This window comes from Manis javanica, chromosome 9 (genome assembly GCF_040802235.1).
Source record: "Manis javanica isolate MJ-LG chromosome 9, MJ_LKY, whole genome shotgun sequence".
Taxonomy (NCBI): domain Eukaryota; kingdom Metazoa; phylum Chordata; class Mammalia; order Pholidota; family Manidae; genus Manis; species Manis javanica.
In genome coordinates this window covers 103,485,034-103,511,052 of record NC_133164.1, presented here as the reverse complement: position 1 = coordinate 103,511,052, position 26,019 = coordinate 103,485,034, and the positions used below count along the sequence as shown (strand labels likewise).

Genomic DNA, 26,019 nt, shown 5'->3' with positions numbered 1-26,019 from the left:
ATAAGGATTCAGTGCAGCTGGAGGTGCAAAGCGTTGTGTGAGCACAAGGTAGAGGTGAGGGTGGCACTTGGCAAAGCCCCAGAGCTGGGCAGACAGCCCAGGGAGCCACAGGGATATTGGCACAACTCGGAAGGATGCTTAAGAATGAGATGGAGTTTGAGTACAACTGTGGGTTCATAGGCAGCCTTACGAACCCCACAGAGTCCTGCCTGACGTTCCTAAAGATGCCTAGGTCCTTTCTCTGGACTGACCCTATAGCTCAAGTGCACTCACTCCCTGGTCGGTATTTTATTCTGTGCTGCCCCTCCTGCCTTTTACATACCTCTCAATTTTGAGAGCTTTTTTAAATTTGTGCTCTTTTATAAGATAAAGCAGTACAGTCCTTGACAAAGCTGTAACTAGCTTTGTAGCATGCAGTGCCCTCACATTGCCGCTGAGCTTTGGGCTGGCTCGGTCTGTAGGCCAGACTTGAAAAACTGTCCCCCGGATGTCCACCAAGGCTCCACAGAGGTGTGTCTGCTTCTGACTTCCACATTGCACCCAGTTACAGAGACTGTAATGGTGACTGAGCTCCCAGCCTCTCCGGCCACAGAGGACCACTGCCCAGCCAGATGGGGATGACATTAATGCTGTTCCCCGTCCCAGGGGGCTGGTCTACTCCCAGGGCAACAGTTGCTAGGGACTGAGCAGCCACAGAGGGGCCCCTGGCTGTGGGCCTGGTTGGCTTCTGGGTAATCTCACTGGTCTGCTGGCTCTGCCAGCCTACTGCCTATCTCCTGACTTTCACCTCTACCTGTCCTTTCCTTCCCACCCACCTGGGGACCCCTCAAGGCTGAGTGTCTCTTGGGGGGTTGGCACAGCAACCTGAGGTACTTGGCCAAGAGAACCATGTAGTTGAGCAGGCTGCCAGGCAGGCTGAGCTGGGGGGAGCTGCCCTCATCTGGATAGGATGAACATGACCCATTTCCCACTTCCTGGGCTCAGACGAGGGAGCGGCGAGCTGCGTGGTGCCAGTCTCCTCAGCTGGGTGCCCAAACACCGCGCTGGGCCCCGGGATTCTACACCTGCCCTCCAGAACAGTGTTCAGTCTATTCTCACACTACTTCCTTCTGCTTTAGGACCTTAAAGAACTGGTAGAAAAGCTGGAAAAAAATGAGAGGAAGCTCAAAAAACAACTAAAGATTTACATGAAGAAAGTCCAGGACCTAGAAGGTAGGGTGTGTGTGACCATGTGTTTTATGAAGCCATGCCTGGGGAGGAGAGCTGCCTGCCTCCCTCTGCAAACTCCTTCCGCCTTTTTAAGTTCTTGTGCCCATGTATAGTCCAGTCACGGGGTGGAAGAGGTCAGACTCCACGAGCTCAAACCTTCTGCTTAGCTAGACTGACCCCACCCGCCCGAGGGCCCCTCCCCATGCTCCTGCAGGCTGGAGGCTCCATGCACCACTGTCTCTCTCTTGCTCAGCTGCCCAGGCATTGGCTCAAAGTGAGAAGAAGCGCCATGAGCTCAACAGGCAGGTCACCGTCCAGCGGAAAGAGAAGGACTTCCAGGGCATGCTGGAGTACCACAAGGAAGATGAGGCCCTCCTCATCCGGAACCTGGTGACAGGTCGGGACCCTGCATGGCCCCTCCTCCCAACCTCTGTCCTCGTTCCGCCTCTCCCTGCTCCACTGCCCACCAGGCATGTCCCAGCCCCACCCTCCCCTCTGCCCGCCACTCACTCATCCACCACTGCGAATGCCCCACCCTCTCCCCCGCACACCTATCACCTCAAGCTGCGGCATTTCTAACACACTCCCAGGCCACACTGATGCTGTAGCTTGTGTGCAGGCTGCCCTCTGGGGGCCACATGCAGGGCTCTTGGGAGCTGCTTTCCACCAGCCTGGTTTGCCAACTGTACCAGCTCGCTCCCCACTGGTCTCAAGCCCCGTCTGACTTCACCATGCCCAGCTTCCTGATCTGTGCCAGGCAGATGCAGCAGAACCTGCAGACCCAGGAGGAAGCTGCTTAGAGGAGGGGGTCGGAAAGAAAAGAGGAATAATCTCTGTGGTCCAATCCTCTGCACCCCGAGCCTCTAGCTCCATTCTCTAGAGCCTTAGTTTTCCCATATGGAAAGTGGGGATGAGGATACTGACCCCCACCAACCCTATCGAGTGAAATCTACCAAAGATGAAAGTGCTGTGTTAAAGCTACGAAAACCTTCTCAAATGTGAGGAATTGGAACATGTAGTAGCTCTTGTAGGTATTTAAAATTCAAATAAGAGGTAAACATTATTTTGGAGAAATTTAAGTTTATTGAGGTCCCACGCTGCTGAGCACTGTGCCAAGGGGCACAGAAAGAATGGAGCGTGACTTTGGCTCAGCACAGATTTTGCTCAGCGCTTTGCCTTGGGTATTTTTACTAGCTAAGTATTTCTCTTTTTATAAAGGTGAATTTCTCCTACAGTTGTCAAGCAATTAAGTGTGATATAAGTCACCTCAAACTTTTCAAATGGGCTGCATCTTACCCAAATGCTGCTAGGAATGAGCCTTTAATTTCCGGTGAATGAAACTGACAGCATCAGACCGGCAGACAGCTGTCTCCTTCCCACTGTTCTTCCTCAGGTGGGCCCAGGCAAGGGCACTGCCTACTAAGCCGTCTGCACCAGCACAGTCACCTTCTCTCCGAAAGGCCTCATCTAAACAAATGCCAAGACTTTACTGACTGTCTCTTAGGAGCCCAGCACCTGCTAATCCCTGTGGAAGATCCAAAAAAATGCAGACCCATGGTCCCTGCCCCTCAGGGCCAACGTTTATACCAACAGGGAAACAGGACTTAAATCATGGTAGAACCTTCCAAGGCAGGACAAGCTGTTTATAATCTACACATGGGTTGAGCTTAAAGAAGCCCGGGCCTTAAAACACATTTTTCTGTGTAATGTTACTGGTATTAGAGTCAAGGACCAATCCACAGCCCTCTGCTGAGCCTGTGAGATGCCCGAATGCTAACCATGTGCCTGGAGTATTATGGCTTGTAGTCAGAATTTAGCTTGAAGGATAGGATGTAGCTGAGGGGACAGTGGAAACTAAGCGCCAGTTGGAGCATCCCCAGCCCAACCTAGGACATTTGGGGATGTTGCCCCCTCCCCTCCCCTGGCCCACCTACAGGTGAGGGGAGGCAGCCCCCTGCACTGCCATGCCAAGTCTGAATGTGGCTCATGAGACCTGGGCTGGGTGAAGGTTGGGTGTAGAGGTAATGGGAGTGAGGGATGAGGGCTGGAGGTGCATCACTGGGGCCTTGTGTGCATCTTCCCTTTGCTCTGGGCCCTCCTCCCCCTCTGGGCTCCTATCACCACTCACTGCTCTAAGCCTGATTTGTTCTAGAAGCTTCCTGTGACATGGAAAGCAATCTGACAGTTTCCCCTGGCCCTCCAAGGGCTTTGGGCAGGGAAGGACCAACTGAAGACTCAGGAGTCTGCAGGCCGTGGAGAGACACTCGAGCTCCTTCCAGTCCTGCCAAGCAAACCTGGCACAGGTGTAGGCTGCAGAAGAGGGCAGTTGTGGGGGCGGGGAGTTGGGATAGTGGCTGTCCTGACTGTGGCCAAGTTAACACTGGCCAAGAGAGAGGCTGGTGAGATGCATGTCAAGTGGTGGCACTGGGGAGGGGAGAGAGTAACAGGCCATCAGCTGCTTGGCCTGCTGGTTCTGAAGATGTCTGGGCAGGCGATACCAGGTGAATCAATTCCACACTGACAGCTAAATGGGCTAGAGGTTGCCCCAGCCTTCCCATCCCTGGCACACTGGCTCTGTCTTGGGGAGTGTGCAGTTAGTTTGCCAAGTTCTCCTGGGCCAGCCATTGCAGTCTCACTGCTCAAGAGCCCATTTGCCTCCCACAGGAAGTGCTGATACAGAGGGATGAGGAGTTCTGCCCTGTGTCCTGGCCAGTGGGTTCCTGTCATCAGCCTCCTCTGGCCGTCAGGCCCCTTCTGGACATGACTGTGGCCTCTGGCCTCTGTGTAAACTCAGGCAGGGAGTGGCCTGTGGGCTCTTTTCCTCCAAGCTGTGAAGACAAGACATCAGGAGCCTGTTCCGCTGCTGTAATCCAAACAATTAGGGATATGTTTTTGTTAGTTTGGGGATTTTAACTAGTTTCTGGAATTATTGGTAGTCAAGGTCAGAAGGCATTTGTGTATGAGGGTTAGCTTCTCCCCCGCCCCACACACCCCTGCCCCAACCCCTCCACCATGAGAGGTCATTCTTAAATAAGATACACGAAAACCTTGAAAGTCTTTGTATTTCAGATCAGGATTCTACAGCTCCAAGCATCTGCATAAATCTAATTCTTACTGTTTGTCACTCTCAGACTTGAAGCCCCAGATGCTGGCAGGCACGGTGCCCTGTCTTCCTGCTTACATCCTCTACATGTGCATCAGGCACGCAGATTACATCAACGATGACCTCAAGGTGCACTCTTTGCTCACCTCCACCATCAATGGCATTAAGAAAGTCCTGAAGGTAAGCATCCCATGCCGAAGGTAGGGGTTTGCAGTGGATTGAGCGAAGCCAGCACCTCACCATTGCTCCTGTCTGGGTTTTGCAGTAGCAAGTTCTGCAAAGTCTCCAGTTCTGAGGGTAAATGACAGAAGCACAGAAGCAGCCTGTCTGTGTAAGTGGGATGCCCTGGGAAGCTCCCAGGGAATGCTCGCTGAGGCTCAGAGATGGTAGGAAGCCCAGAAATATGGTGTAGGCCTCTAGGGAACCCCGGTGCTTCCAGAAACCTTTACCAGAGATGCTAGGAAGACATCCTGCCTCAGCCAAGGTTGGGCTGGCCTCGCCCTGGAGTGACATTCAGGGACACAACCTGAACACTTCCTCTCCCAGACCTTTCCACGGAGCCAGGTGCCTGCTGTCCAGGGCAATGGCATAGGAAAAGGTATAGACATTCATCAGCTTCCAAAGTGAGGCAGCCTGAGCCGGGAGAGGGCTGCCTAGAGGCCCAGAAGCAGCTCAGAACTCCACCTGGAGGCTCAAGGTGGCTCTTGAATATAATGGCAGCCACTGTGGGCACAAGCTGGCCTACAGGGAGGTGAGCCCTGGACCAGACATCGGGAATGAGATTGCTGAAGGCGACAAACCTCCCGGCAGGCCCCAGCCCCAAGGGGTGCTGCTCTTAGCGACCATCTTCAGTTCTCAAGCACACTGCCCCTTCAGGATGCACGCCACCCTCCGAAACAGAGTCCACACCAGTTCTGAGACGTGCTGAACCACTGTTGCCTGCCCCCCTTTCCCCTCCATGAGCTCGTCAGAGCCAGCCTTGAACTTCATGCCATGTTTGTATCTGCAGCCACACTGCCTCCCCTGCCACGGGCTCCATGGGCAGTTTTGTCCACCCCCAGATCTAGAGACGTTACCTGCATGCTGCTGGCTCACACTGGTGTCTCCTGTCTTGACCTCTTTCGTGAGTTCCAGCTGGGGGCTTATGCCAGTCTAACTGACTCTTCAACTGCTTTCAAATGTCACTTCCTCCAGGAAGCCTTTCCTAATCACAGGGCTCAGCTAGCATGCCCAGCCCCACCAACTTTCTGGTCATGTCCCTTGTGTTATTACCATCATAGCACACACCTGTATATGACATGTAGGTGGTGGTGCCCCTGCCTGATGGGATGCTCTCCCTGAAGGCATTGGTCTAGGTGCAGAAACTGCAACATAATGCTTTGGGGTGTTGAGCAGCCCTTTTCATTTAGTTACAGTTCATAGCCCTTTTCCAGACACCTGACAGCTAGGTAAACAGTACCAGAATGCATCACTGGTATGCTCCCTGCATCTCTTATCCTGGATCACTGATTGTTCAGAGCCTGCCAAGGCCAGCTTGCTCCGTGGTTAGAGGACAGCCTGTGGCTGCTGGTGGCACGCCTCGTCTGTTACCTGGCTTTGTATTCTTCAACTGTAGAGGCAGCCTGTCTTCTGTGTATGTGCACATGTGTTGGCACTGATCAGGGGACCAGGATGGAGGTCTGTGTACTATCTGCAGTGGAGGAATGCCAGTGTAGCCTCTTGGCAGTGGGTCTCATCTCTGTGACTGGCAACTGCCTGCCTATCATGCCCGGTCTGCTTGGGGCATGCTGGGTAAGAATGGAAACCATGGAAAGAGAAGCACTAGGTAAGCATTTAACTGGATAGGAGCCACTACCCATAACTAGGTTTGCCTTTCTCTCTTCCTAGAAGCACAATGATGACTTTGAGATGACATCGTTCTGGTTATCCAATACCTGCCGCCTCCTGCATTGTTTGAAGCAGTATAGCGGGGATGAGGTGAGTGCTAAAATAAGCCCAGTGCCCTAGATGCACTTAGAAGCCACTCAAGTACCCCAAGTCCTTCAGCCAGGGCCTTTTGGCCTCGGACACAGCAATGTAGCATGTGTGTGCCACGTCAGAGCACCTCAGATCTCAGCTCAGAATGGGGTCATTGACCACAGGAAGTGTCCCTGCTTCATCCAAATGTGGTTGTCCCCTCGAGAGAGGATGTCAAGCTTTTGGGGTGCCATCTGGGACCTCCAGCGTGGGCATGCCTTACTACACCAGGTAGCTGGAAGCAGGAATAAAGCAGTCTATGGGAGACCTACCTCCAGGTGGCCTCAAAGATCCTGAGGCTTTCCAGAAAGCACCTGGATCAGATAAACAGGATTGATGGGAAAAGGAGTCTGCATAACCTGTCTGCTGTCTGCAAGCCCCTGGACTCTCCAGGGAAATCTTTGTGACCTTAAATTGCTAAAGCATCCCTAGGAAGGCCTCCCTTCAGTGAATGCTGGAAGCCCAGTTTTCTGGTGTGTCAGACCATCTCCTAAGCCAACCCTAGTTTGTCCATTTTAAGGCAGACAAAGATGGCCACAGAGAGAGGTGTAACATAATCGAACTACTCTTGAGGCCCAACTTCAGGCCTCTAACTTAATTTGATTCCTCAGCCAGGGGCCCAACTGACTGCATCATTTCATGTTCTGCTCTGGACCCCTAGAGCCCAGCTTTAGGACTCACCATTCCCAATACTGGGCCCTGAAGGGTCTTTTCCCATTCAGCCCAGTTACCTAGTGGCAGACGGCATGCTCCCACTCTGGTTTCTCCAGTAAGAATCCCAGCTCATCCCCGACACAGACTACACCCAGATCCCCAGAGGACTCCTTGGCTTTTTCTTATATCTCACTCTGTAACCTTCCCAAGGACTTAAGTCACATGAGTCCTTTTGATATTAGCAATTCTTTTAACATATATATTACTGCATCTTGTTGATGTAGAAAACAGGACAGCGCTATGGCTGTGGAATCATTTCAGTTCATCTGTGAATTCTGATACCCGATGATAGCATTCATATAATATTTCTCATTATAAGAACACACAATCTGACCCAGGGCCATACCCCTTCAGTGGCTGTGTGTGACAACATTTTCGGGTAACTGACCTATTGGAAAGAGAATTGGACAAAGAATCAGGAAGCACGGGTCCCTCTTTCCTAGACCTGCTAGCAACCTGAGTTTTACTCTGTTAGGGAAATGACGTCACCTCAGGCATATGGACTAAATGATTGAGGCCTTTTTAATTAAGCAGTTCTGACTGTTCCATCATGCTGAGATTTTTACACTGCCTTCAAATTCCAGGGCCATCAGTGAGGCCTCAAAGAACTCAATGTCTTGTTAGAACATCATATAAATAGAGCCTGACAGAGAAAGACAAGTGCCAAATGATTTCCCTTATTTGTGGAGTATAACAACGAAGCAAAACTGAAGGAACAAAACAGCAGCAGACTCACAGACTCCAAGAAGGGAGTAGCGGTTACCAAAGGGGAGGGCGGGTGGGGAGGGAGGGAGAAGGGGATTGAGGGGTATTATGATTGGCACACATGGTGTGGGGGGGTCACGGGGAAGATAGTGTAGCTCAGAGAAGACAAGCAGTGACTCTGTGGCATCTTACTACACTGATGGACAGTGATCTCAATCAGGTGGGGCGGGGGACTTGATAATATGGGTGAATGCAGTAACCACAATGTTTTTCATGTGAAACCTTCATAAGAGTGTATATCAATGATACTTTAATTAAAAAAAAAAATAGAGCCAGATAGGACCCCACAAATAGGATATTGCAAAAGTGACCAGAAGGCCAAAGTCCTGCCAAGTCCAGGGGACTCAAAGCCTCAGGAAAACACACCTCTCCCTCTGCAGGGCTTCATGACTCAGAACACGGCCAAGCAGAATGAACACTGTCTTAAGAACTTTGACCTCACTGAATACCGTCAGGTGCTGAGTGACCTCTCCATTCAGATCTACCAGCAGCTCATTAAAATCTCTGAGGGCACGTTGCAGCCTATGATAGGTAAGCAGGCAACAGGAGATCGCCAGCACTCACCGGGGTCTGACGTCAGGGTAGGCACTGCTACCTTTAAGGTACTGGAGACCCTAGGCCCGGCCTCCAGAAAACCAGGACCTTCATTCACAAAGAAGGCAGCTGAGGGGGTGAGGTGTGTGCCATGTGCTCAAAAAGAGCTGTGAAATTCCCACCCCACCCCATCAAAATACATGATGCTTGGGCAGTGAAAATATCCATCATTTTTCCTTTACCTCTTTTTCTGTAGTATTTTATATTTTTTCCTAAAACAAATTTCTGTAGTTAATAAAAAGGTACAAATGCATATACAGTGGAAAAATGAGACCATCTTGCCCACATATATACTTTATTCATGAAAAAAACAAAAGCATTAAGTGTGTCCATGTGCAAACACAGTAGTGAGCACTCACACAATAAAGACTGGACACTCTGACCAAAGCAGTACATGCAGGCACTTAGCATGGAATCAGAATTGAAAAATCAGAGCAGTAATTTTTTAAAAGAAAAATGATACACATGCATCATTCACTGGGCACCATAAAGGCTGGGGAGGAAACTGTCCCCTCAGCCCATGTGTAATCCTTTCTCCAGGTACTTAAAAAGCAGGTTATAAGTGAATTCCAAGTAGGACAGAATTCTTCATATCATCCAGAAACATATCCCTTGGGATATCATTCCAAATCCTCCTTCCTGCAAATCTTCCTAAGAGGCACCAGTTTATTCTCTCCAGATAAGGAGAGACCTGGATTACTGCATGACTCGGGATGGTGTGGTTAATAGCACCCATTCCGGAGTCAAACAGGCCTGGGTTCTAATCTTGGCCCTGCCACTTCCTAGCAGTGTGACTTGAGAGAGTTACTAAAAAAAAAATCTCCATGCCTCAGTTTCCTCATCAGTAAATGGCATTTGGAAGATTAAAAGAAACAGTGAACATTGAGTACCCAGCACATGATAAGTGCTGTTGCAGTCAGTATGACAGACCAGCTAACTAGGATTCCTATGGTCAGAGGCTCATGCAGCAGAGCTGGAGGTAATCTCAGGGCCCAGGACCGAGTCAGTTGGCTGGGCCAGGACTCACCCTGGTCATTCATGTCTCAAACCTTGGATTCTCAGCACAGAAGCCAGTACAGAATCATGTTGGTACCTGCCCATGGTCTTTGTCCCATTATCAATTTAAGGGAAAATTTGATCCACACATTTGGTCCAAGATTCCTATATGGAAATCTTACCCCACATAGGGACCAACACATTAGATATTGTACACCAGTTGCTCTAAGTTCCTGAGCATGTCAATGCGGTATACCTCTGGTGGTGTGAGTGCCACAGCCCTGAGTACTGTGTAATCTGGGTGCAAAACAGATCTCTGGGGAACATGCCAGCTTCTCTAGTCATGCTTTTCTTTCAGTTTCTGCCATGTTGGAAAATGAGAGCATTCAAGGTCTATCTGGTATGAAGCCAACGGGCTACCGGAAGCGCTCCTCCAGCATGGTGGACGGGGATAACTCGTACTGCCTGGAAGCCGTCATCCGCCAGATGAATTCCTTTCACACAGTCATGTGTGACCAGGGCCTGGACCCCGAGATCATCCTGCAGGTGTTCAAACAGCTCTTCTACATGATCAACGCGGTGACTCTAAACAACTTGCTCCTGCGGAAGGACGTCTGCTCGTGGAGCACAGGCATGCAGCTCCGGTAGGAGAGCGGTGCTTCGCCCTGGCCACATGGTTGGAGGGGCCGTGCATGCCAGTGGGAGTCGGGACATGGCATCTGCCTCTGAAAATGAAATCCTAATGGGACTGACAATCCTTGTTGCACTCAGTGTATGACTGAACTCCATCACCTTTTTATTTGTTGGTGAAATTCATCAAATACTGAGATGGCAACTTGGTAAACAAATGAGTTCAAAGCTTGAAGACATTGTATATAAACTATATTCCAATAAGAGATAAAATGTCAGAATGGAGAAGTAAAAAATAAGCTTTGATGTTTACATAGATTGGATATAGTGTGGATAGATCAAAGAAAAATCAATGAGCTAAGAAGCATAAAGGCTCACACAGAAATGTAAATATGACTGTTGAATACAGGTTGTTTTAACTGAATATATTGAATGCCTCTTCTTCCCCATTAACTTATACAGATACTTCAGGTACTTTATCTTTGCTTGATTTTTTGCACCCATTCATTCATTTATTCATTTAACAAAACGTTACCAAGCACCAGTTGCTTCTCCAGCTCGTGCCCATGCGAGATCATTCAGGTGAAGGGAATAACCACACGAGGGGCAGCGAGGCTACAGGTGTGCTGACCCCAGGGAATGAGGAGGACCAGGTTAACACGACCCACTTTTGCCTGTGTCTAAGGTACAATATTAGTCAACTTGAGGAGTGGCTTCGGGGAAGAAACCTTCACCAGAGTGGAGCGGTTCAGACCATGGAACCTCTGATCCAAGCAGCCCAACTCCTGCAGTTAAAGAAGAAAACCCCGGAGGACGCTGAGGCCATCTGCTCTCTGTGCACCGCCCTCAGCACCCAGCAGGTATGGGCACTGGCTACCCCATCACCCAGGGACACAGAGCAAGCCCAGCTCCCATTTCAAGTCTCTTCTTGCCAGCAAGTTTGGTAATGTTGCATGTCAACTCAAGTGGCAGTTGAGGGGACTGCCTCTGGTTGAACCAAAGTCCAGTTTGGTGTGGGCCCCTCTTCTCCGCTATCTTTCTGGTCCCTCTTGCACACTTAGGAAGGAAGATAAGGTGGTAACCCATAAAATATCAGGCTCAGTGTGATTTTTAAACACAATGAATTCTGGAATGTTTCTCACCTAGAAATTTAAATTTTTTTTCAGATATTTGTCATTAAATAAATTGCTTTCTTTGTGATTGTAACTTCATTGTGTTCATGTTTTCACTTAGAATCCATTTACGTTATTTTAAATAAATACATTAAGAACCCAGAAGCATTAAAGCCCTTCCTTTCCTGACCCCCATGCCAAAATTGTATTTATACTAGGACTCAGTCACAAAGATATTACCAGTCTATAAAAAGAAAGATAAATCCTGTCCACGTGCAGGGCAACCTTGCCCTCCATCGTGAGTGTGCTTGTTTAGAAACAGGCCACCACAAGGTGATGTCACAAAATGAAATACCAAACTCTTAAGAAAACTACTTCCTTCTATAAATGCACTGATGGTTTTCAAACTTTTTTCCCCTTTTAAATATATTTTGCTTTCACTGTCTAGAAGGCAACTGGCATGGCTTTGCATTTAGGCAGGCTATTCCCACCAAAAGATTGATAGGCAGACCAAAGATTACCCTCTGTTCAAACAGCAAAATCAATCTATTCCTCCAGTGATCTGGGGGGTCAGTGGTAAGGAGGTGTGATTTAAACAAGGCCTTTGTTTTCTAAGGTAAGATCCTCAATATTCTCTTGAAGAAACCTTTAAATTACCAGTAGATAAGAGGCTGAGGTTTTCAAGCAACAGTTTCCTAAAATCTTCATCATCTTATAAACCATGGAGCATAGTGGGAGGAGCAGGGTGGGTATATTGGAGATATGAATGCAGAAAGAGGGCCCAGATCTATCAGTCAAAGCTCACAGACTCTAGTTTACTAAATGTAGACTCCTGAACGTCACCCCAGCTCCCTCTGAGTTGTGGGTCCTGTCTAAAGAGGATCATATTCTTACATCCATGTCATATATTCTTTAAAATTCAGCTCAGACACTGAGATGTGACTGGTGTTTACCATGGTGGAGGGGTTGGGGTGGGTTGTGAAATAAGTGGAGGATAAAGAAGCACAGAATCTCAATCACAGTATGAATTAATCACAGGGATGAAAGTACAACATAGAAAATATAGTTATTAGTTCTTTAACATCTTTCTGTGTAGACGGATGATAACTACACTGTTGGGGTGAGGATTTAATGTATATAACTGTTAAATCACTATGCTGTATACTTGAAATGAATATAATATTGTGTATCAATTATACTTCAATAAAAAAGTATTCATTTGATGGAAAAAAATTCAAAATTTGTCTTATTTCTTTTAGCTCTGTGTTCAACTTTTGTTTTTATTCCAACAGATTGTCAAAATTTTAAACCTGTATACTCCCCTGAATGAATTTGAAGAACGGGTAACAGTGGCCTTTATACGAACTATCCAGGTGAGTTTTATTTTATAAAGTCCTGGTCTAAAACTAATAAAGGGAATTGAAGTTTAGATTTTAACCTTGCTTCTTTTTATTAATAAAATGCTGGTTATATTAATGCTAAAAGACTTTATATTCTTAGGCTTTCACTCTAGGTAAAGATGAACCATATCATCTATGAAAAACTTACACACATGTACTACCAAACTCTTATACAGTGTCTGCCTCTCAGATGTTAGACGTAGTGTATTATTTCATTTGCCACTAGCATGTTACTGAACTACAGCACCAAATGGAATTAACAAAATGAGCAGAATATCAACTCAACCTATGAACTAAGAAATACTCTTTTAAAAAATAATTGGGAGTTCTTAGATATTGCCTTATAATATTTGTCCTAAAGAATGTGCTTTAAAGAAAACATATTAGGAAAATAATTAAATCCATTTTAAGATATGGGAATTTTTTACTTAAAGATAAGCTACTAAAGCTGAGCCCTAGGTGATTTTTGGCTGAATGCCTGACCTTTAAGTGTAACTAGCTGACTGCATCTGAATGATGAGTCACATCAAGATTATTCACCCTGATTCAGAAAGATACATGCACCCCTGTTTATTGCCACATTATTACAAGATATGGAGGCAACCAAAGTGTCCATCAATAGATGAATGGATAAAGATGTGGTACATATGCACAATGGAATATTATTCAGCCATTAAAAAGAAAGCAAGCCTGCCATTTGCTACAACATGGATAGACCTAGAAGATATTAAGTGAAGTAAGTCAGACAGAAAAAACAAATACCATGTGATTTCACTTATTTGTGGAATATAAAAAGAAAATGAACAAAACAGCAGTAGACTCAGAGGCACTGAGAAATGACTGGTGGTTACCACGGGGGAGAGGTTAGACTGGGTGGGTGGGGAAGGTGAGGGGGATAAAGGCACAAAAATTTCACTTGTACTGTAAGTTGGTCACGGGGATGGAAGTACAGCACGGAGAATATAGCCACTGGTTCTGTAACATCTTCCTGTGTTGACATGATCACTGCACTCGTTGGGGTGAGGATTTAATAATGTAATGTTGAACCACGGATGTATACTTGTGTTCAATATAATGTTTATCAGCTAGAGTTCAATCTTAAAAAGCAAAAAAAAAAAAAAGATTATTCAGAAAAACAGTCTCCCAGTATTGTATATGGTGAACACCTTGAGGAGATTTAATTCTTTCTCAAACTTGTAAATGACCTCTTTAGCCAGTGAAGTGATGCCAACAGGAAAAAGGATAAAAAGAACAGGGGAAGCGCTCAGAGGAGGAGTGAGGAAAAGGGGAATCAAACTGACCGTTTGTGAAAGACCAGTACGGAAGAACCTTGACAAAACATGGGGCCTTGGGGGAGAAGCTATTCTCTCTGACATATTCTGGGGGTTTTATTCAGAGTGTTTTGCAATGCTTCAGTGTGGAGAGCGAGCACTGAAGCTGTGGCAAAGACTAAATTTAGCATTGTGTCTAAGTAGAGAATAGAGGCTGAAGGTCAAGGGAGGGGTGCCAAGTCAGAGTAAAGGTTGTGGTGTTCTCTTAAGGGCAGTTGGGAAAATGCAAAGGGTCATTAGGTATATAGACTATAGACTGAAGCAGGCAGAGACTCACCAACACAGGTGAATCTGCTCAAAAGGCAGGGGGGTGCTGACTGAAAGGTCAGGTTAGGCTGTATGTCGGTCTCACGCTCGAGGGGGGAGGAGGAGTATGGTGGCAGAAGAGAAGCTACTGCGGGATCTGACGCACCTCTGATTTTTATGGCAAGTTGATAATCTACACGCACTACAATGCTAAGGGTTTAGAAAGTCTCATGTGGTTTCAGATACCTGAGATACCCAACAGAGGGAGAGCTGCAACTGCTTATAATTAAAATAGCACTTTTTACAAGAGAATTCAGGCCAAAGGTCAAAGAATATGTGCCAGGTCAGACTTCAGGATTCAATTAAGGACATAGGACACAGGTAAGGAAGGCTGATCAGACATCTCTGCAGACATGTAGGGTCAGTCTGAGCCTTCCTCAGCAGCCAGTTTCAGTATCTGGCAATGCTAAATACTAAAATATTCTTTTGGTTTTTTGCCAGCTACAGTTTTATGTTGTTTCTCCCTAGAGAATGCTCAGGAGAAATGGTGCAACAATCCACGCCATCCTCCTGCTTATCTTACATGGGATAAGTTACAAGTTGCTTCTTAAAACCATTTGCTTGGGCAGCATAGAGAGAACACACCAACCTTTAAAAATGTAAATCTGAGGGACTGTAAAACCCACCAAAGGAGCCACAGGAGGAGTCCTGTGAAATGACTACCTTGTGAATTTTAAGTATTTAAACTATACAGACCTTTTGCTGCTGAATTGTAGTAATATAGGTATAATTAACTTTTTTTGTCCCATTTTTATTCCCTCTACATCCTTCACAATTTCTTCAAACCCTTTAAAGAGTGAAAACCCTTATAAGTAAGAGAAATAAAAGGACCTTATGTGCTATGAAAAAATTTAAGTTTTTTACCATTTCACATTTTATGTATGTTTTCATGTGCTGTGTGATAGGCTTGTAATAATAAAACAGAGCTCAGAGAGCTGAGTATTGGACTGTCAATCATCCTAGAGAGACCATTCTGCCAGAGTCAATCAAAGCTGTCATTTGGCATCTTAAGTTAGTAAGGCTGGTTGCTTATTCATCTCTAAATGGTTATTGTTTCAAACTACTTTTTCAAACCGTTAAAATTCCTTTAAAATTTTGGCCCATCTTTCAAGATGCCAAACATGGGTGTTTATAAATTGGCACCTAGAACTCTAACAGTGTTTTCCACTCATTACCCAGGTTCATCCCTCTAGGTTCCACTGCCACTATAGCGTTTCTCTCCCTGCTTAAATAGCTGAGGGATAGAGACCATGTCTCCTCAAGTCCTGCCTAATAGTTCCAAGATACTTGCCAATTCACTTTTGTGAGTTCACATATTGGCTATTTTTAGGTGCAGTAAGTATTATATGTGGTTTTATTCTTGTCCACAGGCACAACTGCAGGAGCGAAATGACCCTCAGCAGCTGCTCTTAGACTTCAAGCACATGTTTCCTGTTTTGTTTCCATTTAATCCATCATCTTTGACCATGGACTCCATCCACATCCCAGCGTGTCTCAGTCTGGAGTTCCTCAATGAAGTCTGAAAAGGCCCATCCATGTCCATCGTTGGCTCCATTCCCAGTGAGAGCAAGAAGGAAATATATACAGTAAAGTGAATTTGAGGATGTTAAATCTTAAAAGTGGATCAAATCAGAGATTGAGAACCTGTGCAGAGTGAACTATACAGAATAAGACACATCTGTCATTATTTTTTGTACCTACTGCTCAGAATAAAAACACTTGAAATATGGAAGTTTTTTTTTTAAGGAGATGATTTTGATCTAAACAAATATACTTTATAATCTGCAGCACCAAGCAGTCCCCATGGCCATATAAAAGGTGCCAGTCTATAAAATGGAAACTGCCTAGTTTCGATCTTTGCATCTGAGTGGAGAATGTACAAAGTGAAATACTAAAAATATATGTCACACAAATTGGCTTCAGAGGACTTTTAACAAATAGTGGTCCTAATAACTATGATACTGTCCTGCAGTGGGTGACATTTCCCCACACTGACAAACCATAGGTATAGTTGAGTTTGTGAGGAAATGTTCTGAGAACAAGAACACAGGCCTGGGCCTTCTGAGAAGTTTCCCAAAGGTATTTTTAATGTCTGGTGATGCAGAGACAATGGTGTAATTGAACTCCAGACCAAACATTTGGAGTATTTGTTTCTGAAGCAAAATTAGAAGGCTCAGTCCCTAATGTGCTCAAACCTTTTTGAGTCGTGTTGGGTTTATGGAAGAGTTACGCTAAAAATGCTGCTGTCCCAAACTTAAAATGTGAGCAAGATGGAGAGATATTTTTTGCACATATCCATGCACTTAAGTCACCAAAACTTTCACCAAAATCTATATGTTTGAATAACAACTCTTGTTTTATTCACAGATTAAAAGTCAAGTCAGCATGAAAGCCTTTAATCCCTTAATGCTATTAAATGTCCAATAAGAACATCACATAATGTATTAGTAATTCCAGATAACCAAAATAGTAAAGGAAAACAAACTTTAGATTAAGGGGTGAGATTATTTGAAAAACTTTTTTAAAAAATTAGTTCAAGGATTGTTAAATTATTACCCAAAGGGTTTTTGGGTTTGTGTGTTACGTGTATTCTTTTTAAAGAGATAGCTTATATCAACTTCTTTTTAGGTTATGTTCAACATTTTTCAAGTTTACCACATAAAAACCCTATTTCTGCTTTGAAATAGGATTTAAGGAATTTCAGTAATAACATTACCAGATTTTATCTTTGCTGCTTTTACACATTTTTTCTTGCCTCTTCAAAAGCAGGCATTCAGTTACAATACCTTACATATTCCTTATGCCCTGTTTTTTAAACTACATTTTTCATATTTGGGGGAGATAACAGCATGCTATTCCCATCAATGGAACACATGGTGTTTGCAAATCATAGAAGAGCCTCTGCATTACATCCAGAAGATCAGATTGCTCCATGAATCGCAAGTTGAACCCACCCCACCACACCACCTCCTCCTTTCACTCAGCCGCTCAACTGAATAGGCTCTGGGAGAGACAGCATGGTCCAAACACTGAACAGCCCTGTGTCCTCTGCTGGGGCCGAATGAGGCAGGACACCTAGGTGAAGACTGCTGACCGTCATGTCCAAACACGTGTCATCAGCATTACCCCCTCTACCTCCACATCACACATCCTGGCTTCTCTTGGGGGTCCACATGGAGCTGTGCCTTTGCTGCTTCCTCAGTTACGTAATCTGACGTGTATGTGTCACACCCTTCAGCCCACACACCGACTTCGTTTGGAAGGCCAGTCTAAACCAGTGAGGTCTGTGGCTGCCTCTTTTTAAAGTTGTTCATTAGGTATAATTTGCTTGTCACTGCACTTTAGTTTGCAATTGAGTCTCTCATGTAAGGACCATCCTTAATATTCAAGATAATGAAAAATGCCTTGTTAGAATGTTATGGAGTTTGAAAAGCAGTGACTCCATAAATGCAATGACTTATTGTCCTTACATACTGTCTTACACCCTCATTCTCTTGATCTCTTTGGGTCACTACCTCTCTGCCGTCACTGGCTAATCACCAGGTGCAAAGGACTCACTGAATAGCAGCTAAGCAATTAGAGTAAATATGGGAGGAGGGGACCTTAGGAAAAGTCCTCTACTTAGCCTAAGAAATGGCAGATATACTTTTCCTCTTCCAAAAAAAAAAATAATAAGGGTATTTCACTGGAACTGTACTTAATTTATAACTTTTAAAAACAGTTTTTATAGACCATTAACAATAGCGTAATTGGTCACTTAATGTTCAGATCTGCCCTATTTAACTTGACAATGAATACTAGGAGGAGCATCTTTAGGAAAACTGACCTTTGGTTAGCATTTTTTTATTTGCACATTTTTAAAGTTCAACTGAGACATTTCCCAATTTCATGAAATCAGTAACTTTTAAGTAACTTAAATATTAAGGTTTGAAGTAGATATCTTTATTTTTTAATATTTAAAATTTAGTTGACACTTCTCACTATGTGCCTTTAGCAGTTACTAAAATAACTGACTTACCAAATAAGTGTTGTGGGAAGAATTTTAAGGTTTAACATAACATCATGGTAGAGTTTTGTCTTTTGAAAGAAGCATTTTAAAAATTACCTAAGATTCAAATACTTAATAGCTTAAAGAATTGTGAAGTGTTAAATGGGACCTGTTAACCAATAGTGATGTATGTTATATACACAGTAATTGTTGCTGATGCTGACAAGCATACTACCTACATGCATTCTCCCTGCACCGTCACAGCTGCAGGTGGAATCCTGGTAGCTGGCAAGATTACACCCAAGGTGAATGGGCTGTTTCTCCCCTTTCTGTGGAGCATGTCAATAGGAGTAATGTGTTCCTTGATTTTCCTATACTAAATGTTAAGGCTTTTGTAAAACCAAATGACAAAACTAGGAACTTGGAAAACAAAACAGGAACACTACTACCATCAATTCACAAATATTTAGTTAGAGCCTGAATGCAGTAAGATTTTAGTAAATAGAGCCCATTTTTTTTGCATATAGTAAATTTAATTGTTTTCATACACTTGACCTAGTTCTAACGCAGCAAGGGTATCCTAAACTGAAATCCTTGTATAATGCATACATGACTTCCTGGTTTTGATAATGTGACGGCATGGGGCAGGACCCTGTAGTGTTTCTTCAGAGAATATTTCTCTGCAGTCAGTTTCTCAAGTTAATTTGCTGCATGAGCCCAACAGCCATAACTATTTGTACATATTGGTGTCATAATTAGAGAATTATGGGATAAAGAAAATTAGAAGTTAGTGCCAACAAAATGACAAATACAAGACTGTTTTTTTTTTCCCTTATTATAAAGGTCATTAGCCACTAAAGGTTTTTTCCTAAAGAAATTTCTAATCCTAATAAAGGGGATCAAGCAGAAGACTGAAGCTACTTTCTAAAGTAACGCTGTATTAGAATAATCCAGATTTGGACAACATTTTGCCACCAACTGATGTTTAGATAATGCACTGCTTCTCTGAAGAGGTTCACATATTCAGGGGTGAATCTAACATTGTAGAAGAAATACTGATAAAAATATTTTTCCATTTTGAACAAGTCTGTAAACACCTTTATAGAAAAATGCTTGTATTAGTCACTAATATTCAGCTATGGATAAATATTTGTGGAAATAAATACTTTTGGATGAATAAAGTGTGCCAAATTTAAAATTTAAAACTGCAGTTAACCGTTGGCTGAAATGTTTATTTTTAATGCTTTCTTGAGAAACTACATTCTGGGACCTTAATTCAAACATGTATCACAATTGTTTAAACCAGAGGGTTGGCAAACTAGAGCCTGACAAGTGGGTGGAGGGAAACTTTCCCTGTAAAAGAGAACTTACGCAGCAATTACCTACAAGCTACAGAACTCAAGGCAATGTTGGTGTAGGAAAAAACTAGCAGATCAATGGAATAGAACAGAGAACCCAGAACCAGACTCATTCATGTATGACCACATACATACTTGCATACAGATGTTATTAAAAATTAGTGGGAAAATACTAGCTCTATGGAAAAATTGATAAAATACAAGTAAAACAATGACATTAAAAAATTGGACAAATATATATCACGGATAACACTACCACAAAAATGTTGGTTGTCCCTAGGTTGAGCTGTAGATTAAAAATCAAAATCTCAACACAGTTTTTGGTGAAAATTGACAAGCTAATTATGAGCCTTATTATGGAATTGCAAAGGCCCATGGGGGGTAAGGAAGATCTTCCTGAAGGAAAAGAATGAAAACTTTCTGTAACAGGTATCAAGACTTATTATAAAACTTAAGTAATTAAGATGCATGGACATGGCACAGAGATAGACAAACTGACCAGTGGAAGAGCTCAGAAACTGAACATCCATATGGAAACATGGGTAGACTGTTTCTTAGAGGAATGCACACCAAAATCACCTGGAAATCTTTTTCAAAATGCACATAACCACCTCCACCCAAATGTAGAATAAGACATCTCCAAGAATGGAGCCCTCAAACACCCACCATTAGGAACCACATTGAAATGTTTCCTGACAGAAAAAATATTCACAATTTACCAATCAGTCTGGAACCCAACTTCCAACCTAAGGATGGACTTGCCTTTTTCTCCACAGCTGATGGAATAACCTCTCCATCAGGAAAGCCTTCCCCTCAGACTCAGAGAAGCCTAGGCTTCAAGGCCTCAACAGGAAAACCATCTCTGCAAACAGCCACATTTCATACAAGATACACTAATAACACATGAGAAAGAAAAGCACAGCCTGACATCTGGGACCAGGCTGACACTTAGAGCTAAGCCGGGGTATTCTTTTGTACACGATCTTACAAGACACCAACATCAGACAGGGTCACTCTGTGACTGATGAAGTGAGACAATACAAGGCCACTTTATAGTTCTGCCTGAGCGCAAAGATGAGATCACTATGCAAGTGACACAAAGCAAAACATCCCCTCTCCCAGCTAATCTGAGTGACTGCAGCTTCTTCACCAGTGGCAGCTTTAAATCCAATAGCTCTCATCCTTCTTCTTTCTAGATAGGATTATATTATCCAATCAAGACTTTGTCCCCACTTCTGGACAGCACCCAATCCAGAGTGAACCCCTGCTGCCTGAACCCTCCCCACATCAAACCAAAGCCCAACTCCTAACACCCTCTCACTGAAGTGCCCCTCAGTGCACCATCTCCCGTGTTGCCGCAAATGCTAAACCCAACTTGTTGGAACCCAAGTGTGTTCCAAGAATTTGGTTGAAGGGCACTGACACAGTGTTGTCCCCTTCCCAACATTAGCATTTTGCAGAGATTTGCCTAAGGTTATATTACTAAATGAAATTCTAAGGCTTGGTAAGGATATAGACATTGCAAACAGCTTTCAAAGAGAGGATAAAAACACAAATATACATCCTTCACCTAAGTTTCTAACAATGTCCTATGGCCTCTGGGAATGCACCAAGACTTAGCATAAACTTAAAATGGAGGATCTGGCAAATCGGTGTATTTCTGCTCACATTTCACTTTTGATGTGCTTGTTGGGCAACTTGAACTTTCTGAAGCAGGTATTGTAAGGGCAAAAACCACACCTAAGCTAATAATTGCCCTTTAATTATCAAAAGCTGTTATCAAAGCAGATTAACAGTGAGTAGTGCAAACATAATTGCCATACTCAAGATGAGCCAACTCACTACATTCACTCAAATTCATATAATCATTTAAAACTGTCCTAGCCCCCTACAAACTTCACCAGCTTTCCCAGTATCCACAACTGAAACTGCTAAAGCCATTGTTGCTATCATCAATTTTGAGTGTTATAAGAAGTTTAAGCGTAAGATTATCCAGAAAATGTGGAGGAGAGGGCAGATACTTCTGAAATCCTAATGAAACCTTAATGAAACTAGAATTTACATAATTACAATAGATTCACTGATTTCCAGTCTGATGCTAATGTCACTCTTTTTTTCTCCAAAAAATAAGTACAGAAATAAATGATAATACATTTCTTTAAATACTGAAAGCTAAATGTCTAGGAGTAGAAAAGTGACTTTAATCTCATTAGAGGTTCCATGTCTAAACCAAATAAATTATAAATTGATACATAGTGTTGTACAATATATACTAGTTAATGTGGTTAAACATGAAAAGGCCTACATTTTTAGGAAAGAATTTATTTTGGGTCATTTTGTAGCTTTCATGAGATTTTTCTTCCCAATCTATATTTTGAAAAAGTCAAAAATCTACAGAAGAGTTATAAAAATAGAACAATAAACAACCATATACTCTTCATTTAGGTTCCCTAATTGGTAATGTTTTGCCATATTTGCTTTTCCTCTTGCTCTGCCAGTGTATTTGTATGCATTATTTTTCTGAATCATTTGAGAATTACTTGCAGACATCACGACTCTTCACCTCTGAACATGTCGTTGGGTACCTGCTAAGAATAAAGGACAACCTACCACATAACTACAATATAATTAACATAATTAGGAAAAGTAATGTCAATATGACTAGCTCATAACTTATCTTAAAGTTCCCCCAATTGTCCCAATTCTGATTTTCAGAGTTGTTTTTAATCCAGGTTCCAACTGAAGATTCCACATTAAATTGTCATGTTTCTAGTCTCCTTTAATATACCATTCCCAAGCTTTTTTGTGTCACACATCAACATTTTTAAAGAGTTCAGCTCACTTATTTTGCAGAATGTCCCTTAATTTGGATTCTTCTGATTGTTTGCTTATTAGACTCAAGTCAGACGTTCTTTGAAAAAGCCCTACAGAGGTGAAGTTGTGTCCTCAATGCATCAAGGGGGTACATGATGTCGGTTTGCCCAATTATTGGTGATGTTAAGCTTGACCATTTGACTAAGGTGGTAATACCCACAAGATTTCTCTGTAATAAAGCTATGTTTCCTCTTTATGATACTTTTGAGACTGTATACAGTGCTGTGCAGTAATAAATTTGAGCAACAGCATGAACAGTGCTATGTGTCCAATGAGAGGACGCTGCTAAAGGAGAACTCTTGACAAGTGGTGCCAAAAGGACAGAGCTCCAAATTCTCAACCATGAGCTAAAATGTGAAAGCCCACATTCATCACAGCAATGTAGAGATATCAGTATGCAATATGAGAGCATTCAGGTTATATCAAAGTCTACTAGGTAACTGCTATTAAAGGCCCTTCTGGTTGATGCTGATGGTCGGTCACCTACCCAAAAGCTTTTTCCAGCTTCCACCCTTATTGACAGAGTCCACTTTACAAGATGGTAGCTGCAAAGACACCTGTTTTCCCAGTCACTTTTGCAGTTATGGCACATGCATGCAACTCAATTTTGGCAAGTGCAATTGGAGGAAAAGAGGTTTCTTCTCCATAAAATGAGGTGAGAAATATTCACTACCCTCTACTTGAACAGTTTCATGAAGACAGGATGCTTACAGCTGTAGCAACCAAAAGCCTGGGAGCTTGGTGACACTGTAGTGTCTGAACTACTTACCTACAAACTTCTTGTTCTGTGAAATAAAAACTTATTGGTTAGGCCATTTGAAGTCAAGTCCTCTGTTATTTTCAGCCCAAAGCATCCCGAGTGATAACTAGCCCTAAAGGAAAAAATAAGCCTTTAACAAAAGCAACTACACCAGGTAAAAAAATAAATAAATACTGGAACTGGGTTACTAACTTTCAAACACACATCAAGTACTAATGCCCTAAAACATCCATTATACCTAATAACTCCTATGCATCTAGCTCTGTGCCATCCTTGAAAAAACTGAAAAAATAATCACTCAAATTGTTTTCTCTAGGAACCCTGGTTGAGGAAGTCTAAGCTTCTGGTAGGGACATTGTCTCACTTCTCCACCTACCTGAACCCACACTTTATCTCACAGGCCCAGACACCCTTCGCCACCCCCACTAAAAAAAAAGCAAATAAACCTTTGGAAACTAAACCACCAAATACTGGCAAGTATAGAAAGTTACCCTTAGCAAGGTTTCTTCCCAAATACTTTATTGCTTCTTCCAAGGAAGATTAACAACATTCACCTTCTTTCCTAATGATACCTGTTTTTATACCCCCTTACACCTTACCCACCTACCCTATAGTAACCAATCTGTTCTCTGTGTTTATGAGTCTATTTCAGTTTTGTTTGTTCATTTTGTTTTAGATCATACAGTATTCATCTTTCTCTGCCCAGCTTATTTCACTTGGCATAATTCCAGCTAGGTCCATACATATTGTTGCAAATGGCATGATTTCATGGGAGTGATAGTTCATTATATATGTGCGCCACGTTTTTTATCCATTCATCTATTGATGGACATTTAGGTAGTTTCCATATTTTGGCTATTGTAAATAATACTGTGATTAAACATAAGTGTGCATATATCTTTTTGGCTTAGTGGTTTCTTTTCTTTTGGTAGTGATTTTGTTTTCTTTTGGTAGTAATTTTGTCTTATTTCCCAGAAGTGGAATTGCTGGGTCATATGGTATTTCTCCTTTTAGTTTTTTGAAGAACCTCCATACTGCTTTCCACAGTGGCTGCACCAATTTGCAATCCCAAGCAGCAGTATAACAAGGTTCTTTTCTCCACATCCTCTCCAACACTCATTTGTCTTCTTGATATTAGCTATCTGACTGGTGTGAGGTGTAATCTTGAGAGGGAGAGACCACATTCATATAATTATTATAATACTGTTAGAATTATTCTGTTTTATTGTTAGTTATTATTAATCTCTTAATGTGACTATTAATAAGTTAAACTTTATCACAAGTATATATGTATGGAAAAACCAGTGTATCGAGATTTAGGTATGGTTCCAGGCATCCCCTTGAGGCAGGTGTTAGTCAGACACAGGCAGATAGAACTCAAGGTCCTGCCCGGTAAAGCTCAGGCACAAGGGAACTCGGGTCAAGGCTTTACAGTAAAGAAGCCTCATCCCTGACATCAGAGAAGATGCAGCCTGAGGAAAAAGGGAATTTTTCTTTTCCTTTGATCCTAGCTCTGCCATAGCAATAGGCCCTAGCAACAACTCCCAACCACTTGTGTGGTTTACTCCATTTCTGAATTTATAAACCCTAGACAGTGAAGCTCTAACGGCGTCCTCCCTTGGACGACCTCCTGATAAGCAGAAGCTTTCCTTTCTTCTTTCACTCTTTTATTAAACTTTCTGGTTGCTTCATACTCTTGTCTGCTGGCTTCATTTTTCATTGCCTCCAAGACACAATCCTGGGAAAAACAGAATCTCAGCTGGTAACTCCCTGGTGGCTTTTGGACCGTAATCTGCAGATAAGGGGGGACTGCTGTACTGAGGTCTGCATTAAAAAAAATAAGGGTGTTAGATGGAAGAACAGATGGAGGGATGTGATATATAGCAAATACGGCAAAATGTTAACAACTGTAGAGTACAGGTGGTGGATGTATGGGCGTTCACTGTGTTGTCTTTTCATTTTTCTGTATGTTCGTTAAGACAGAACACAATAAAAAAGCTGGACTCTGAACAAACACATAGCCAGAGGGCCACCAAAGCGGTTGAAAAACAGGAGTCCGAGCAGGCATTCCCTACTGGGTCACAGAAAGACCTCAAGGCCACCTACCACCCCTTCCCACCCACTCGAGCTACGGCCCAGGCTGCCTGGCAGCCTGCAAGCCCTGGCGCTGCGGGTCTACCGCACCTCGGCCTGGGGTGCCTGCTAGCCCGGTCTCAGTCCGTTCTCAAAACACACTCCATCACCTGGTTCCCAGAACTCAGATTGCGCAGTGGTCACGTCATCATCGACCAGGGCTCAGTTATGGCGGCAGAAGCCTCTCTGATCCTCCCTATCTCTAGCCTAACCTAATCTCCCCTCCCCCGGTCCCCAGGCCCCACTTCGCCAAACACATTTTCATAATCCTCTCAAGTTCCGGGCAAGCGGAGACCTGATCATATAAGGAAAATACAACAAGCTCATCCAGGGGCTGTATCGGGAACCCCTGACTACGACCCTCGCAGCACCATCCGCCCGCCTACCTCCCTTTTTCTCCCCGGATCCCCGGACCTGCGGAGCCCCGGAGCCCCAGCTTCCCGCCAACCAACCGGTGTCGGCCTCTGCAGCTCCGCCCAGCACCCACCCCAACCCCGCGAGAGCGGTTCAGCCAATCCCCTCTCGCCGCCCTCCGCGCCCGGCCCCCTTGACTTCCGGCCCCGGCACCCACCGGCCCGCCCCTCGTTTGTCTGAAGTCCTTTCCACGCTTTCGGCACCTAGTCGCGGTGCCTAGAGTGATGTAGGGAGGGGAACATTACTTAACTGTTGGAGGGGATTCATAGAGGCCAGGGACAAGGTGGAGACGGTAAACTCAAATCATTCTCTCAAT

General features: G+C 43.8%; 1 protein-coding gene, 1 long non-coding RNA gene and 2 other non-coding genes across 4 annotated transcripts in view; 1 reads left to right on the top strand and 3 right to left on the bottom strand.

The window, feature by feature from the left end:
* The window catches only part of MYO5B (myosin VB), a 309,980-nt gene extending 290,611 nt beyond the window's left edge, over positions 1 to 19,369 (top strand). Inside the window, exons 32-40 of the mRNA XM_017665463.3 lie at positions 1,119 to 1,212; positions 1,463 to 1,606; positions 4,341 to 4,492; positions 6,200 to 6,289; positions 8,188 to 8,338; positions 9,756 to 10,041; positions 10,713 to 10,887; positions 12,432 to 12,512; positions 15,547 to 19,369. Of these exons, the coding sequence (XP_017520952.3) occupies positions 1,119 to 1,212; positions 1,463 to 1,606; positions 4,341 to 4,492; positions 6,200 to 6,289; positions 8,188 to 8,338; positions 9,756 to 10,041; positions 10,713 to 10,887; positions 12,432 to 12,512; positions 15,547 to 15,699 (1,326 nt within the window). The 3' untranslated portion in view covers positions 15,700 to 19,369. The remainder of the gene's footprint in view (positions 1 to 1,118; positions 1,213 to 1,462; positions 1,607 to 4,340; positions 4,493 to 6,199; positions 6,290 to 8,187; positions 8,339 to 9,755; positions 10,042 to 10,712; positions 10,888 to 12,431; positions 12,513 to 15,546) is intronic.
* Positions 19,370 to 24,813: 5,444 nt separating this feature from the next.
* Positions 24,814 to 25,811, bottom strand: LOC140843443 (uncharacterized). The gene is made up of 2 exons (XR_012121218.1): positions 25,704 to 25,811; positions 24,814 to 24,980 (listed from the first exon to the last, which is right to left on the bottom strand). It is a non-coding gene; the product is annotated as an uncharacterized lncRNA (long non-coding RNA).
* On the bottom strand, positions 25,365 to 25,447 carry LOC118972555 (small Cajal body-specific RNA 18). Its single transcript, XR_005061594.1, has one exon.
* Positions 25,514 to 25,643, bottom strand: LOC118972557 (small Cajal body-specific RNA 17). The gene has a single exon (XR_005061595.2).
* Positions 25,812 to 26,019: the final 208 nt, after the last annotated feature.